We start from the raw sequence: 19,034 nt of genomic DNA on the forward strand, positions 1-19,034 counted from the left end.
TGTCCAGATTCTGGGGCTGGAGAAATGGCTCAGAGGTTAAGAGCACCAAGTACTCTTTCAGAGGTTCTGAGTTCAAATCCCAGCAAGTACATGGTGGCTCACAACCATCTGTGATGTGATCTGATGCCCTCTTCTTGTGTGTCTGAAGACAGCAATGGTGTACTCACATACATTAAATAAATATAAAAAAATAACTTAAAAAATCCAGATTCTGGACCCTCTACCCTGAGCTGTGGCTGAGAGTGTCACGTACTGGCACTGATGCTGTTGCTGAGTAAGTGATATTTTGAGTCTCACTTTAGAGTCTCAAAAAGAAAAGTGTCAAGTTTTCAAAATATAAACAGATTTGTAAATATCACAAAAAGATAGACATTTATGTGTTTATTCTCATGAGGGCTAGTGAATAAACAGAATGGCTCCAAACCTCAAACCTTTCCCAGAGTTTCCCAATACATAGCTGTGGAGAACGGGGAACTGCATGGGTTCAAAGTCAGCACCTCGATGTTTATGATCTAATTGTCATGGTTTGAAGGCAGTGATTTCTAGAAACTTCATCGTGTGCATGTGTGTGTGTGCATGTGCATGTGTGTCTGTGGGCACTGCGCACATGAATTCATCTTGGGGTAATTAACATGAAAACCTTTGCTCTCTGGGCTCAGCACTCCAACTGAATTCACCATAAAGCAATCTTTCTCAAGAGGGACATCAAAGACATTTTAAGCTACCTCTCTTCCATTGGGCATTTATCTGTAACCTTTTCTTTGGCAACATTAAAAATTCTATTAACCTTAACCCCAAACATTGATCTACTGAGATTCCTTTCTGTCCAAAGAAGTGAGAGTTTCATATTTTATTTTCTCAGACAGAAGTGGGTTAAAGCAAATGGGTGGGGTGAGTGCCTGCACACAACTTAAATATCTCCTCTGTAGAAAACAGGTTATAAAATGATCTAGGTAGTCAGGCAGTGGTGACACATGCCTTTAATCCCAGCACTCTGGGAGGCAGAGGCAGGTGTATTTCTGAGTTTGAGGCCAGCCTGTTCTACAGATTGACTTCTAGGACAGCCAAGGCAACACAGAGAAACCCTGTCTCGAAACAATAAATAAATAAATAAATAAATAAATAAATAAATAAATAATCTAGATTTTTATGTTTGTGTGTATGTTCATGTTTCGTTTTGTTTTTGAGACAGCATCTTTTTATGAAAAGATTTATTTATTTATTATATGTAAGTACACTGTACCTGTCTTCAGACACCCCAGAGGAGGGTATGAGATCTCATTAAGGATGGTTGTGAGTCACCATGTGGTTGCTGGGATTTGAACTCAGGACCTTTGAAGGAGCACTCAGTGCCCTTAACTGCTGAGCCATCTCTCCAGGCCCTTGAGCTAGCATCTTGCTATGTAGTCCAGGCTAGAATCTGATTTCTTTTCCATAGATTTCAAGTCCAGTATGAAAGTACAGGCCTGGGACTCTGAGGCAGCAGGATCACAAGTCTAATGCTATCCTGGGCTACACAGCATGAACCTTCTTCTCTCTCTCTGAACCATATTCTAGAGTTGGACACCAACTAATAGACTTTTCACTTGAAAATAAGTTTAGAAAAGAAATGAAAAGATTCACGTGGGCACAGATTATCTTGGTATTTGGTTCTTTATACAGATTTCTTTGAGTAGAATATTTTAACAATCACACACACACACACACACACACACACACACACCACCGTCACCACCACCACCATCACCATCACCACTAATTTGAGTAGAATATTTTAAACACACACACACACATATACACACACCACTACCACCACAATCACCACCAAAAAAAATAAGCCCTTATGGAATTTTCAGTAAAGTTTGGAGTTGCATTTCTTATCCAAAAATGTTTGGAATCTAGGGGAGACATACTTGTGTGGCTGAAAAATGTAAACTTTTCCTACAGGGAGAGGCAGGGACCAGTCTTCTACAGACTTCATTAAGTTATTGGGGTAAATGAGAATGAGATAGATAGATAGATAGATAGATAGATAGATAGATAGATAGATAGATAGATGAGAGAGAGAGAGAGAGAGAGAGAGAGAGAGAGAGAGAGAGAGAGAGAGAGAGAGAGTCCTGATTCATCTGTAAACTCCTTCTAAGGGAAATTGAAGCACAGTAATTTTATTCTTGGATTCTACAGTCTACTACTTGGAAAGGAACCAATAAAGTTGAGTTTTTCTAAATCAAACATGAATCTGGGTCAAGGTGTTTTTGTAAAGTGAGACTGTGAACTCTCCTTCAACGTGCAGCAGTATTTTAAGAGGCCCAAGCTTGGGTTTTTCTCATTACATTAGGATTTTTTTTTTTTTTTTTGGTCTGGACATAGCATCTGGAGGTACAGAGACACTTACTAATTCCAGGAGTTCTAGTCACATTTTTAGCTTGAAAAGATGTGCTGAGGTTGGCTGGGGAACTAGCTCAGTGGTTAAGGTCATCTACTGCTCTTCCAGAGGAGCTGAGTTCTTTCCCAGAGCCTATGCCAGCTGGCTCACAAGCACCTGAAACTCCAGCTCCAGGGGATTGGGTGCCCTCCTCTGGCCCGTGTGGGTACTGCACTCATGTATACCTATCCACACAGACCTCATAAGTACACATAATTAACAATCTTTGTAAAAATGGTTGTTGAATATTATTGCTTTCTCCTTCAAGGAAAATCACTCCCATATAACTAAGTCATTTCTTTTTCATTTAATTGTATTCAGTTCTTGTTATTTTGCCAATTCTTTGTTCCTTGTTTTGTATTCTTTGAACATTTCCTGGCATCAAGTCATTAAAATGGGAACTGTCTTAATCAGGGTTTGTATTCCTGCACAAACATCATGACCAAGAATCAGGTTGTGGGGGACAAGGATTTATTCAGCTTACCCTTTCACATTATTGCTCATCACCAAAGGACGTCTGGACTGGAACTGCATCATCTCGCCAAACTTCACACCAGCCTCACAGCCCTGTGACTTACATTCCAGAAAGAGCACTAAGCAGTAGCAGTGAGCAGACCTGAGCAAAAGTTTTCTGGACTCTACAGCCAGCTGGTCTGAACCTGTTTCCTCAGCTTTGCAGCCTGTTGTTTTCGGTAAGTCTCTTCATCCTCCAGATCGTGACACTGTTTCAGACAGTTTCCTCTAAGAAAATCTTGATGCCAAGAGACCATGTTCCAAGTGGTCAAAATGGCTATTAGTGAAGCTGCTTCCCTTTTGTGAGTTTTTGGTCTCAGGCACAGAGGTGGTGTCTGGGATCCCCATTGTTCTTCCTATGTGAGTAGCTAACATGTACATGTTAAGATGTGGTGACACCCCAGAGATGGGTTTGGAGCCCAAGACTTAAACCCACTGATGTTGCCTTACCTACTACTCAACTGGGATTTTTCTATCTGAGCGTGCAAGTTCTGATTTGCTAAACTAAGCATGCTCCATGAACCCATCTCAATATTAGATGAGACAGGATACAATAAATGTATGCATTGGACAGACAGGTCAGGTGGGTCCAGTATAAGCCCGCCTTTTTTTAATCAGTCATAGCCTTGTTCTAAGTCCAGAAGCTTACACATTTCTGCTTGCAAGCTGCTTTCTGTGGTTAATGTGAAATTACATGCATTGGACCTGTCTTCATTACTCCCTCCCCAAGGCTTGATATTTAGTAATATTTCTCCCATTCATCGTCAGGTGAGATGCCCAGATCTCAGGTAATCACTGCAGCAACTCCAGGAGGTATGTGTGATAAGCTCTCCCATCACAGATCAGGACCAAAGATGGATGTAGAAGGATGAGGAGCATCTCCAAAGAGAGTCACAGCTCAGGGACAGCAGTATGGTGCAGGACCAATGGGCTACAGATGAAGTGTGTCTGTGTTTGGCTCCCACATGTGCATATGTGTGTGCATGCATGTGTGTCTGCATGTTCAGAGAGTCCGTGTATGCGTAATATATACATATGCATATACATATGCTTATACATATACATATACATGTGTCTGTATATAAGTGTGTCTCGGTTTATGTATATATGTATATAAGTGTGTCTAGATATATGCATGTGTACATGAATGTCTACATATATGTATGCATAAGTGTGTCTCGGTTTATGTATATATGTATATAAGTGTGTCTAGATATATGCATGTGTACATGAATGCCTACATATATGTATATACGTATGTTTGTGTAAATATGTGTTTGTGTGTGCAAGCATGTATATCTGTGTCTGTGCATGTATGTTTGGGTAAATTGTGTCTTTTTGTGTATTCATGAGTTTCAGTGTATACATATATATGTGCATATGTGTATATGGGTGTGTCTGCATATGTACATGTATGTCTCATATATGTCTGTCTGTCTGTTTATGCAGCCATGTGTGTACAAGTATGTGCATTCTCACTACAGTTTGGTAAAGAAAAACTACTGAGGATGTGCAAAATAGAGATTGCTTTTTTTTTCTAAGACAAAATATAATATCGTTAGAAGCTTATTATCAGATTACAGAATTTAGGCAGCACACACTCAGTTTTTTTCAAAATTGCATTTTTATATTCAATTTTTCAAATTAGATTATTTAATAATTAGTGATTTTTTATGATGATGCTCATGAATACTTTGGATGTATAACTTTAGCTAGAAAATGTTTAGTTGAGAATGGTCAAAGCCAGGTGACACATTTGAGAAATTTGAGTGGGCACTGGAGAGATGTCTCAGCCGTTAACAGCACTGGCTGCTCTTCCAGAGGATCTGGGTTCAGGTCCCAGCACCCACATGACAGCTCACAACCCATTGTAACTCCAGTTCCAGGTGATCTGGCCCCTCTGTGCAGACATACATGCAGGCAAAACACTAATGCACATAAATAAATTCTTAAAATGAAAGAAAAGCTTGACCACCTTTAGTTTCTGCTTTTTGAACACTGAGGAAACAGAAGGACTTCCTGACAAAGCATGCCCACATGTACCTTACCTGCTGTAGCTAGTGAGCATTTGAATACCAATCAGAACAGCTGAGGAATGTCACCTTTGTTTGTACTTCATTTTAACCCACTTATATTTAAAAGCCACACCAGTCTGTAAGATACTGTATTGGGAAAATCATATTCAGGAATAAAAATAATAATTCATGGAGTCATCTATAAGAGATGTTTTTAAAAATTGCTTTTTGTATATGAGTGGTTTACCTGTAATGAACATCTGTGTACTGCATGCATGCAGTGCCCACAAAGGCCAGAAGGAGGAGTCATATCCTTTGGAACTGGAGTTCCAGATAGTTGTGAACAACCATGTGGGTACTGGGGACAGTGTCTTCCTTGAGAAGAGCAGCCAGTGTTGTTATCATCTGAATCATCTCTCTAGCCCCAAGAGATCATTTTTACAGTAAACCCAGCAATATTATTTTTGGAAGCCTGGTTTCTGCATCTTGGTCTTTCTTATCATGCTACCAGCTTAAAGCTAGATACTTCATCTGTTTTAAGAAAAAGTTGGCATACAGAGATATTGAATCAATGTAATAGACAAATCTGGAGCAATAGTCACTTTGGATCATAGCTGTAACTCTGGAAATTTTACCATGTCTGTGTATGTGTATGTCTATGTGCATGCGTATTGTATGTGTGAACTTGTGTGTCTGTGTTCATCTCTATGTCCATGTGGGTGGAAGCAGGAGTTTGACATGAGGATTCTTCCCCAGTCCCTCTGTTCTTAGTTTTTGTTGAGCTGTACTCTCTCTGAATCCAGTGCTCACCAAGCCATAAAACTGGCTTAGCATTGAGCTAGGGGCTCCTGCCTCATGCTAGGGTCTCTTAGTTTTCTTTTCTATTGCTGTGTTAGAACACTGACCAAAAACCATTTCAGAAAAGCCTTGATTTATCTCACTTTCAGATTACTGTCCATCATGAAGTGAAGACAGGGCAGAAACCCAGGCAGGAATGAGAAGGAGGCATCTCCTAATTCCTGATATGAACTGTTTGCTGGGTCCCTCAGAATGCCATAGGGACTTTTGCATAAGAATTCCCCTGCTGTCCATAGTAGTCAGTTGGAATGTGCTTATAATTCCTATGCTGCTAATTTCAAAAACCCCAGAAAGTAGAGACCTCTATCCATGAGCTGTGATATGGGGCTCTAGAATCTGTGTCCCTAACTGTTAGGGGCACTGCTGAGACCAAGACCTCCAGGTCACAGTCACATAGTTTATACTGTTCAGCACTGTTTGTATTTGCCCAATTACTGCAACATCAGTGGCTTGCTTTACCTATATCCAGGTGGCCTGCCAGGGCTTCCTTCCTGTGATTGACCTGCTTGTCTCAGAGATGCAGTCTACAGGTAGACAAGAGTAGATTGTACCACTTAGGAAATGAACTATATAATTTAAGATGAATAAAGAGATTATTTTTATTAAAATCCAAACATAAATAAAAATTCAACAATCAAAGCAACAATATGAAAGAAAATAAACAAATAAAAGGAGATATTTTAAAGATATAAAAACAGCTCAGGTGGGAACCACTGCTGATTACAAATCACAAGATAGTTTTCCTAGCTATATATCCACCTCAGGCAGAGGAAAAAAACATTCTGGTTCACCTAATTGCACAACAGAATGTAGAAATAGGTGCCCAGAAGCTGAAACATTGGCACCCACGTCTGCAGACACATCTGCAGCCATATCTGCAGACACAACTGCAGACACATCTGTAGACACATCTGCAGACACATCTGTGGCCATATCTGCGGCCATAACTGCAGACACATCTGCAGACACATCTGCAGATACATCTATAGGTGACTGTGTATCAGGTGATGTGGGCAGAGCTGGATCTGAACTTGGAAGCTGCACTGGACCAGCTTCTGGCTCAAATGGTTCCAGAGGTGTTGTTTCCAAGAGCGCAGTGTCCTCTCGGGGTGGCAGGTCTCCCTGTGGCTCTGCCTCAGAAGTTGGCCTCACCGTCAGACTCTCTTGCATCACTGAGGCATCCTGCACTGGGGGCTCTGCTGGTGTTGTTGCACAAGCTAAGGGGAGAAGGAGAAGGGATTTCAGTGAAGACCTAGGATGGGGTGAGTTTCCAAGATGGCATTGATGGTCATACAAGACCTTTTCATGCCAGAGTATCCCCGGTCCTCTACTCACAGTGGGACATCTTACCTGACTGTTGTGCAGCCCTGGCTTCAGGTCAAAGCTCTGGAGAATTCCCTGGTGGAACCCATCACAAAAACTCCATCCTACCTTGCCAGGCAACCCACTCCAGGTCTCCTCACCTTTCTCAAGCTTTATCTTTTTGGCCTCCTCCTCCTCCAGTACTGAGAGCAGCTCCGTGGCTCGGGCATGTACTTCTTCGGAAGGCACATTGAGCTTCACGTAGGTCATTAATCGCCTGACGACGGCCATGTCTGGGTCCTTACTGAAACTATCAGGAAATTTCTCAAACCAGCGGGATAGAAAACTGAATATGTCGCTGTGGGGAAGAGGAGGATGGAGGGAAGTGGAGTCAGAAGCCTGGCCTTGCTTCACCAGTGGAGCCGTGGCCCCCATCAGATGAGGCAGTAACTGCCACCCTGCCTACTCATAGGAATAGTGGTCAGGAGTGAGAGGTTATGTGGAGAGGGCTCCAGACACATTGTGTCTCTTGGATGAAAGATGGTACTGGGCTTTAATGGTGATGGATTCAAACAGGGCCCTTCATATTCCATCCTTGCCTCTGCTCCTCAGAACCATGGAGTCCATTGGAGACCTCCATTTTTATCCACCAACAGGTGACCTCTCAAGTACCATCCCTCTAGTGGTGATCCCCAAAGCAGGGCACCTTTCAAGCCTTTAGCCCTCAGCACTAACCCCAACCACCCCATGGTACACAAAGGCCCTTACCACCCTCCTCTGCACACACACCACAGATGGGCCCTTACCTCCCTTTTCTCTCCCCATCCCCGACCACATCCCACTGCACAGATTGTCTCTTACCTCAATTTCACCTGAAACCCACTCACCTCTTTGTTTGCTGGTCCTCCAGTGAGTCAGGCTGGAAGGATGCATACCTGTGGCATTATATCAGGGTGTCACACTTAAGGCCTTGTTTCCCGGACTACTAATAGATCTACAGGGAGCTACTTGAATCTGAAGAATCTAGAAAGGGAGTGGGGATCCTGGGTGCTCTCTGCCCTGCTCTGACTTCCATGCTGAGGTCCTGTGTCATGAGATGTTCAGTCAATGTGTGGAAGCCTCACTGCTCCCTACTAGGGCTCTTGCTTGGTTCCAGGCTTCTTGGGTGGTCCCCCAGGGACCCTTGTCTGATTCCATTAATCCCATATAGGTCTGATAGGGCCTAGAACCTTTTATACAAATGGGAAAACAGCTCTACCCAAGGTACAAGTAAGGGAAGTGTTTGACACTCTCTGGGGACAGTGAAAGACACAAACCAGAGGACCCCAACCCCACATGTGGCCATGTCACTTTGCAGACCCAGATCCAGGACCAACACTGCCAGGGTACAATAAACCTTGTTCTAAGGGAGCACAGAGGCCTGAAGAAGAGCACATCCATCCTAAACCCATGTTGCCTGTAGCCACTCACATTGTCATTATCAGGTCCAGCACCTCCCAGGTGGTAACATACTTGTGGTAAACAGTAAGAAAAATGCTGATCGAGAGGTGGTCGTTGTACCGAACTGCAGTTGGTAAATACTCTACCATTTGTTCAATATATTCTGTGGTTCTATAGTTGAACCTGGGGGGCTTGGGCAGAGAGTCTGTCTTCTTTTTATTCTGAGGACAGACCTAGGAAGGCAAAGGTGTTTAAATGTACAAACTCTGAGAGAAATCAGCAATCCATTACTGTACCCTGAAGAGTGAGCATAAAAGAATGTTCCTTAGTATCTCACAGGAACAGACACCCAGTCAGGGACCTCAGAGATTCAGGAGGACCAACCAGAAAGTTCCCTGCTAAAGGCTCTCGCCTGTTACCTCAGGATCCCTGCGGGATACACGCCAGCAGTGTGTCAGAGGGTGTATCCAACGTCTCCAAATGTGGCCAAGGCGACCACTCTTGGCTTTTTTGTGGTCAGCGCCACTTGAACGCCAGAAACAAGAGAACATCCTTCTGTCTCAAGCACCTCTAGACAAATAAGTCAGGTAAGGCTACTGTTGGCCTCTGGTTACCTGGTAACCTGCATTCTGAGTTCCATCTGCACCGTTAAGTAAGTGAGATCACTTCCTGAGGTCCTCCAGTGTGAACCCCTCATCATAGGCTTTCTCTAGTGGTTACCAGTACCGCAAACTGCTGTCCTTTTGTTTCTATGTGTACAATTTGACACAGTGGTGTCCATAAGCTCATGTCGCTACACTGTCCTGGGAAGCCTGGCATCAGGGTGACCCTCAGTTTTGAGAAGGCAGGCAGAAGTTGCCAAACCATCCCCTCTGTACCACAAGCATCCCCAAAAAGCATTTTGTTCCTAGGGTCTTCTCACCATCCTGACATGTTCCCTGAAAATGGGCTTCCTAGTATGTCATCATGTGTATAAAATCACCAATGCCCTATACCTTTGAAACATCCTAATAGTGTTACAAGAGGTAAAGGCACACATGAGCACTTGTACCCATTCACATACACATGTGCACACAAAAGGATATGCACACACACACACACACACACACACACACACATGCACAAGCCCAGGGACACACCGATATTCCATTTACCTATGCCCAGGAACATGTCAGTGTAGAACAGGCCATCCTAGGTGGGCATAATAATCATTTGGTAGAGGTTAGTGATGGGGTAACAAACTTTAGCAAAGTGCATGTTTTCATTTTTTTAATGTGGCTTTGTCTTAAGGGAGTGGCCAGGGCTTTTATCTTTTTCTATGTGTCCTAGAGTTTTTTCCCCTTGGGCTTCCACAGGCAACAGAGTGCTTCTTCTTTGTTCCCAGACAATAACTGACAAGGTTCTGGTTTTCAGGGTGTCCCACATGCACTGCACAAAACAACATTCCCTACCCTGAGAAAAAACAATGCACTAACACGAAGACTTTGGAAGACCTTCCATATCCTAAATCTTTGATGAGTACTTTAAAATATATTCATAGCTCAGTCTCAGATGGTTGAAGGGAAATGAAAAAAGTAATCCTTCTGTGCAAAAACAGACAATGAAGGAAGGAAAAAGAGAGGAGTTTGTGGTTCCTAGATTTTATAGAAATATCAAAAATTCTTATTGGTATACACAGCATGAAACTCTCTTTGGAGGTAAAGGGATCAATGGAATCCAATGGGGACAGAAGGATGTATGGTTCCGAGCTGCCTGGTGGGTGCAAGGAATTGAACCCAGGTCCTCTGCCCTAGCAGCCAGTGCCCTTAACAGTTGAGCCATCTCTCAGGATCATTTTTAGTGATTTACTAGTCAGAGTACTCCATGGTACAAATCACAATAGTGTCCAGTGTCACCCAGCAGAAAGTTTCCAGCTGGGTTATCGGATATAACATGGTAGTGAGTGTCATTAATTTCTCTCTCTTTATTAAATTATATCAAAACCATCGCATATTAGCAATGTGAGGTGATGACCATCCCTATTCTGTGAGAGCTCATTGCAGATTGATAGAATGGACCCCAGGATACAGATGGGCTTCCCACCAGATGAGGTCTCAAAGGTCCAAAGTCTACATGAGTTTGGCCTGCCAAGGGGTTGTATATTGTCTGCCAGCTGGGAGAGCAGTGGTCTGGCTTCCCCACAACATGGTGGTGGAGACCCACTAGAAGGCCTCTCTGAGCCTGGCCTTAGAAGCCAGTCATGCTGTGGGGCAGTAAAAAAAAAAAAAAAACCCAACAGCTTCAAGGGGGGAAGCACAGTACTCCTGGTCATAGGCAATAGAAAGTTCTAGAACAAATGATTTGTACAGCCTACTCTGGTTATACTAATAGAGCCTGACTTACTTTGGAGAACATATGTTTTTTTATGCTTAACTAAGGTTTGATAAATTGTGCACACAGGAAATTGTACAAATTCTCTCCCAGTAGCAATGTGAGGAGGGATAAATATCTTTTTTTGGTTCATTAATTTTTTTATTCTATATATTTTTTTAATTACATTTCAAATGATTTCCCCTTTTCTAGCCCCCCACTCCCCGAAAGTCCCATAAGCCCCTTTCTCTCCCCCTGTCCTCCCACCCACCCCTTCCCACTTCCCTGTTCTGGTTTTGCCGAATACTGCTTCACTGAGTCTTTCCAGAACAAGGGGCCACTCCTCCTTTCTTCTTGTACCTCATTTGATGTATGGATTATGTTTTGGGTATTCCAGTTTTCTAGGTTAATATCTACTTATTAGTGAGTGCATACCATGATTCACCTTTTGAGTCTGGGTTACCTCACTTAGTATGATGTTCTCTAGCTCCATCCATTTGCCTAAGAATTTCATGAATTCATTGTTTCTAATGGCTGAATAGTACTCCATTGTGTAGATATACCACATTTTTTGCATGCACTCTTCTGTTGAAGGATACCTGGGTTCTTTCCAGCATCTGGCAATATCTTTAACAACAGGTTAGTTGACAAAAATGGACTGAGTGCCTGAGTCTCTTCCCAAGAATAGAATGCTGCATCTGTGGCCACTAGAGGGCGGTGGTTCTCCATGAAAGCACAAGGAGGGCCTCCCTGACTTGTGTGCTAGCAACTTAGTGACATTTCAGATAGGGATGGGGCTTGGAGTGACCACTGCAGCTATCTCAACAGAACAGGATTGGGGCAGGGGCTTCATTCCTGTCTTGGATGCCCTTGATAGGCAGTGAAGATGAAATCAGATAATGTACCTTTCAGGTTATCTTATTCTCTGCAGAGCAAGGGGCCCTGCTGCTGTGAAAGTTGCCAATCCCATCTCCTGCAGAAGCATGAGCCTGACCAGCACTGACAGTTCCTTTTCTGCTGCAGAGGCTGTAGAGGATAATTAATGGAAGTTCTCCAGAGGCATATTTCCAGACAGATTCAGCTTTACCTAGGAATGCTGGGGCATGTCCCGTGTTCAAGGCCATGGAATCCCCTTATATATTCTGGGTAGGTCTGGTTGACAGCTCCTTTCCAATCTGTGTTCATATAAAGTCCATGTTAACTTACACAAGGTGGGGCTGAGACACCAGCTCCATCTTGTCTGGCTCCTTCTGTTTTCCCAGGGGAGCCACAGGAGAAAGGCTGAGCATCCCAGGGAAACTGTTGCGGCTTCTCTGATCCAGGATGCCACCAGCCACCAGCCAGAAATGCTTGTTTCCTGACACCCCAGCTCCTCAAATATCTGCTCCTGTCCCCCTGACATCCACCAGAGGGCATATAGACAGGGAAGCCTCCAGGGCTTTTAGGGTCAGAGTCTGTGCCCTGACAGCCCTATGAACCTAGAGTGTGGCAAACAATTTTCCATGGTTTGACAAAAGTGAGGAACAGAAAGAGCCTGGTTATGGTACTGAGCGACTTTTCCCCAGTGCTCAGGAGGCAGAGGCGGGTGGATGCCTGTGAATTCTACATAATGAGTTCCAGCAGAGTCAAGCTATATAATGGACTCTCTCAAGATCAAAAAACAAAGAAAAAACAAAAAGTAGCAAGGAAAGGAGATGTGATTCTAGTCAGCACACTGGAAAGAGGAACAAATAATGTGCTCCGAGGTCACCATACCCCAACTTAGGGTCCTCTCATGAGGGTTCCTGCTTTGTGACCAACTATATTGTCAATTTTGGAGAAGGATCCATGAAGTGCTGAGAAGAAGTTATATTCTTCTGGGTTTGGGTGGAGTGATCTATAGATACCTATTAGGTCCATTTGATTAATAATGTCTGTTAGTTTCATTATTTCTCTGTTTAGTTTTTGTCTGAATGATCTGTTAGTTGGGGAGAGTGGGGGATTGAAATCTCGATCAGGAAATAAAGAATTTCTAGACTTCAATGAAAACCAGGACATAATATACCCAAGCATGTGGCACACAAAGAAAGCACTGCTAAGAGAAAAGTTCACAGCACTCAAGTGCCTTCATAAAGGAATTAGAGAGTTCTCACACCAGCAATTTAAAGTACACCTGAAAGTTCTAGAGAAAAAAAAGCCCACTCTGGAAATCAGTTTGGTGGTACATCAGAAAATTGGACTTAGTATTACCAGAGGACCCAGCTATATCACTCCTGTGCACATACCCAGAAGATGATCCAACATGTAATACTGACACATGCTCCACTATGTTCATAGCAGCCTTATTCATAACAGCCAGAAGCTGGAAAGAACCCAGATGTCCTTCAACAGAGGAACGGATACAGAAAATGTGGTACATTTCCACAATGAAATACTACTCAGCTATTAAAAACAATGAATTCATGAAATTCCTAGACAAATGGATGGAGGTAGAAACTATCATCCTGAGTGAGGTACCCTAGTCACAAAAGAACACACACAGTATGCACTCACTGATAAGTGGATATTAGCCCAGAATCTTGGAATACCCAAGATACAATTCAGAGACCAAACAAAGCTCAAGAAGAAGGCGGAGGATCAAAGTATACTTTGGTCCTTAGAAGTGGGAACAAAATACCCACAGAAGGAGATACAGAGACAAAGTGTAGAGGAGAGACTGAAGGAAAGACCATCCATAGACTGCCCCACCTGGGGATCCATTCCACATACAGTCAACAAACCCAGATACTGTTGTGGATGCCAACAAGTGCTTGCTGACAGGACCCTGATATAGCTGTCTCCTGTGAGGCTCTTCCAGTACCTGACAAATACATAGGTGGGTGCTCTCAGCCAACCTTTGGACTGAGCACAAGTTCCCCAATGGAGGAGCTAGAGAAAGGTCCCAAGGAGCTGAAGGTGCTTGCAGCCCCATAGGAGGAACAACAATATGAACCAACCAGTACCCCCAGAGCTCCCAGGGGCTAAACTATCAACCAAAGAATACATATGGAAGGACCCATGGCTCCAACTGCATATGTAGCAGAGGATGGCCTTGTTGGTCATCAAAGGGAGGAGAGGCCCTTGGTCCTGAAAAGGCTTGATGTCCCAGTATGATGCTCCCAGGACAGGGAAGCGGGAGTGGGTGGGTTGGTGAGCAGAGGGAGGGGATATGGGATAGGGTGTTTTAGGAGGTGATACCAGGAAAGGGGATAACATTTGAAATGTAAATAAAGAAAATATCCAATAAAAAATGTTTTCATGGAAAAAAAACAATAACATCAAAGAGGGGTAGAAGGCAGGAAATAATAAAAATAATGGACAAGATCAATCAGTTAGAAACAAATAAAACAATACAAAGAATCAGCAAGGTAAAGAGCTGATTCTTTGATAAAATCAACATGATAGACAAACTCTGAGCCAAATTAATCAAAAGAGTAACGGTACCCAAATAAAGAAAATCAGAAATGAAAAGGGAGATATAAAACTACAGACATAGAAGAAATTCAAGCAATCATTGAGTCTTATTTCAAAAGCTTATATTCCACAAAATTGGAAAATCTTAACGAAATGGATGATTTTCTAGATAGATACAAGTTACCAAAGTTAAATCAAGATCATGTAAACTATTTAAGCACCCCAACAACTTCTAAAGAAATAGAAGCAATCATTAAAAGTCCAACAACAACAAAAGTTCACAGGGAGACTGCTTTTGTGCACAATTCCCTGAAACTTTCAAAGAAGAGCTAGTACTAATACTCCTCAAACTATTCCACAAAACAGGTACAGAAGGAATACTGCCAAACTCATTCTCTGAGGCCGTAGCCTCAAACTATTCCACAAAACAGGTACAGAAGGAATACTGCAAAACTCATTCTCTGAGGCCGTAGTCACCCTGATATCTAAACCACACAAAGAATCAACAAAGAAAAGGAACTTCAGACCAATTTTTCTTACAAACATTGGTGCCCAAATACTCAATAAGATACTTGCAAACTGAATCCAGGAAAACATAAAAAATCATTTATCATGATCAAGTAGGTTTTATCCCAGCGATGCAGGGATGGTTTACTATATAAAAATCTGTCAACATAATCTGCCATATAAACAAACTGAAAGAAAAATAAACACATTACCATTTCACTAGATGCTTTGACAAAATTCAACACCCCTTCATGTAAAAAGTCATGGAAAGATCAGTAATTAAAGGTGCATGCCTAAACACAATAAAACCAATAGTCAAATGGGGAGAAACGTAAAGCAATTCCACTAAAATCAGGGACAAAATAAGGTTGCCCACTCTTTCAAAATAGTTCTCGAAGTTCTAGCCAGAGCAGGAGGATAACTAAGAGAGATCAAGAGAATACAAACCAGAAAAGAAGTCAAAGTGTCACTATTTGCAGATGATATGACAGTTATACACGAGCAACCCCAAAAATTCTACTAGAAACATTCTACAGCTGATAGAGAGCTTAAGCAATGTGGCTTTTTTCAAAATTAACTCAAAGAAATTAGCAGCCCTCCTTTATAGAAATGATAGATGGACTGAGAAAGAAATTACAGAAACAATACCCTTTACAATAGCCATGGATAATATAAAATATCTTAGTATAACTCTAAGTGAATGATCTGTATGTAAGAACTTTAAGACCCTGAAAAAAAGAAATAGAAGACCTCAGAAGATGGAAAGACCTCCCATGGTTATAGATAGGTAGGATTAACTAGTAAAAATGGTGACATTACCAAAAGCAATCTGCAGATTAGATGCAATCCTCATCAAAATACCAACACATGTTTTACAGACCTTGAAAGAGAAATTCTCAAGTTCATATGTAAAACTAAAAATCCCAGGGCATCTAAAACAATCCTGAAAAGTAAAAGAACTTCTACAAGTATCACTCACCCTGACTTCACGCTCTACTACAGAGCAATAATAAAAACTGCATATTATTGGTATAGAAACAGACAGATTGATCAATGGAACCAAACTGAAGACCCAGAAATAAAGCTACAAACCTATGGACACTTAGTTTTTACCGAAAAGTTAAACCATACAATGGGAAATGAAAGCATATTTAACAAATGGTGCTGGTCTAACTGGATGTCTGCATGTTGAAGAATGCAAATACATCCATATATATTACCTTGCATAAAACTTAAGTCTAAATGGATTAAGGACCTCAAAGTAAAACCAGATACACTAAATCTAATAGAACAGAATGTGGGAATAACCTTGATTGTATCAGTTTAAGAGGCAACTTCCTAAACAGAACACCAATGGCAGTAAAGTCAACAATTAATAAATGGGACCTCAAGAAAGAGCAACTTTTCTACAGAAACTACAAGGAAAAGAACATTGTCATTAGGACAAAACAACAACCCATAGATTGGGAAAAGATCTTCACCAATCCTACATCTCACAGAGGGCTAATATCCAAAATATATGAAGATCTCAGGAAGTTAGAGACCAACAAACCAAATAACACAATTAAAAATGGGGTACAGAGCTAAACAGAGAATTCTCAACAGGAGTCTTAAGTGATCAAGAAGCACTTAAAGAAATTCCCAATGTCTTCAGTCATCAGGGAAAGCAAATTGAAATGACCCTGAGATCTCTACCTTACACCCATCAGAATGGCTAAGATAAAAAACAAAACAAAACAAAACAAAACAAAAAAAAAAAACTCATGGGACAGCACGTGTTGGCAAGGATGTGAAGCAAGGGCAACACTTCTCCATTTCTGGTAGGAGTGCAAATTTCTACAACCATTCTGGAAAACAATTTGACTGGTTCTCAGAAAATTAGTAATAGTTCCATCTCAAGACCCAGGTATACCACTCCTGGGCATATACCAAAAAGGTATCCACCAACTCACAAGGGCATTTGCTCAACAATGTTCATAGCATCTTTGTTTATAATAGTCAGAAACTGAAAACAACCTAGATGTCCCTGAACTGAAGAACAAATAAAGAAAATGAGGTTCCAAACATCATGAATTTTGCAAGCAAATGGATGAAAATAGAAAATATCATCCTGAGTGAGGTAACCCAGGCACAGAGGACTTGCAAGGTATATACTCACTTATAAATAGACATTAGCCATAAAATCCATGATATTGTGCTAAAATCAACAGACCCAAAGGACGCAAATAACGAGGGCCCAGGGGAGGACGGTTGAATCTTTTTCAAAGGGGAAAATAGACTTTAGAGGATAGAGGGAGAGGACTGTGTGGGAGAGCAGATAGGAGGGGAGTGTGTGTGTGTGTGTGTGTGTGTGTGTGTGTGTGTGTGTATCAGATGTAGGGACAGCAGAGGAGAGAGAAGAGAAATCAGCAATGGTTTCAGGAGGGGTCAATCACTAGGATGTGACAGAGACCTGGGATGTGCGGAGGCCCCGAGTGTCTGAGATTCCTAGCAGTGGAGGATGTAAGATGTGAGCCTGTAAGATGTGCAGGCACAGAGATAGAGCACATCAGAGGGAATGGGAAACCAATGACTGCCCCACGTTGAGATCCATCCCATGGGGAAAAAAAAAAAACAATTTCTGACACTATTAATGATAGTTGGTTATGCTTGAAAACAGGAGCTTAGCATAACTGTCTTCTGAGAGGCTCCACCCAGCAGCAAATGAAAAGAGATGCAGAGGCCCACAGCCAAACATTAGATGGAGCTCAGGGAGTATTATGGAAGAGTTGGGGGACCCGAATAAGAAAGACAGGGACTCCACAGGAAGACCAACAAAGTCAACTAAAGCAGAACCTTGGGGGTTCCCAGGGACCAAATCACCAACCAAAGAATGAGCACAGGCTGGACCAATGTCAGCACAGGCCCCCTGAACTTATGTAGCAGATAAGCAGTTTAGTCTTCATGCGGGGGCTTCCAAAAACAGGAGCAGGGGCTCTACTTGAATGTGTTGCTTGCATTCTTGTGGATGGCCGCCTTGTCTGGCCTCAGTGGGAGAGGATGTACCTAGTTCTGCAGCAACTTGATGTGCAGGAAGGGGCCGGGATGCGAGGGAGGTGATACCTGGGGGAGCCTCTTCCCTCTCAAAGGAGGAAGGGAGGGAGGAGTGGGGCAGGCTCTGTGTGAAGGGGTATGGGGAGAAGAGGGGCTGATATTGTAATGTAAAATGAATAGATCAATTTAATAAAAATGTCTAAGTTGAATAATATTAAAGGTATTTAATATATAGCATTTAATATGATTCATTTAAATGGTTTTTTTATTCACTTTGGTCCACCCAAGAGCTAGCACACATGTGTCCAGTCTTGTGAGGATCCAAATCTTGGAAGAATTTAAAAAAATTCTGAAGGGGTCAGGAACATCATGATCTTTTAGCAATTACATCACAGCTTTAAACAATGTATTAATAAACTAGTCACAGTGAGTGTGACATTTCCCAGTCTACTGGCTGAAATTTCACATTCTGTGACCAATTATCAGAGCCATAGTAAAATGAAAACCAATAGAAAGTTATTTCCATACAGTCACAATATTGTACTCAATGATTTTTAAAAAAGCAATTCAGCCCTAAGCTCTTTATGCTTTCATGAGTAATGGATCCTTGTGACCACTAAAAAAAAAAAAAAAAAAAAAAAAAATGACTGCAGTACCAGTGTACCTCACATTATCCATTCTGGTGGAGGAGTAATGTCTTCCTTACTGTTTATGACACACATTGTCTTTCATATATCTAGATCACATATGGGTTTTAAAGAATCTGCCCATGCTAATTGTAAGCAAGGGAAAACTCGGAAACATCAATTTTGATGTTTCATCAGGAAATACCAAAAGCTCACATTTAAGCTGTGCATGGTAGCGTGCTAAGAGGCAGAGTCTCTGTGAATTCAGGTGAGTTAGGCCCACACAATGAGACTATCTTAACACCTCCGAAAGAGCTCGGATTTAATTAGCACTACCTATATGATATAAGAAACAGTTATAATTTTACAATTTTGATGCCAATTCTCTTTTGCCTTCATCACCATGATTCCTCTAACTTTTAGAGACAGGATTCTGTCTGCTACTCCATTTTTAAGACTTCTAATTTTATACCTCCTTTATCAGTAATAAACGTTAGCATTTTCTTTAATTTCCTAAGTCGGCACTAGTGTGGT

The 19,034-nt window shown here is 41.9% G+C and overlaps 2 protein-coding genes across 2 annotated transcripts in view; both read right to left on the minus strand.

The window, feature by feature from the left end:
* The window catches only part of Insr (insulin receptor), a 900,533-nt gene that overhangs the window by 651,043 nt on the left and 230,456 nt on the right, over positions 1 to 19,034 (minus strand). The gene's annotated exons all lie outside the window — the stretch shown is intronic.
* On the minus strand, positions 6,559 to 9,104 carry LOC127672442 (uncharacterized). Its single transcript, XM_052167603.1, has 5 exons — positions 8,973 to 9,104; positions 8,584 to 8,786; positions 8,001 to 8,048; positions 7,275 to 7,471; positions 6,559 to 7,010 (listed from the first exon to the last, which is right to left on the minus strand). Exons 1-5 carry the CDS (start codon positions 9,102 to 9,104, stop codon positions 6,559 to 6,561), a joined length of 1,032 nt encoding a protein of 343 aa, XP_052023563.1.

The sequence above is a fragment of the Apodemus sylvaticus genome, chromosome 22, assembly GCF_947179515.1.
Source record: "Apodemus sylvaticus chromosome 22, mApoSyl1.1, whole genome shotgun sequence".
Lineage (NCBI taxonomy): Eukaryota > Metazoa > Chordata > Mammalia > Rodentia > Muridae > Apodemus > Apodemus sylvaticus.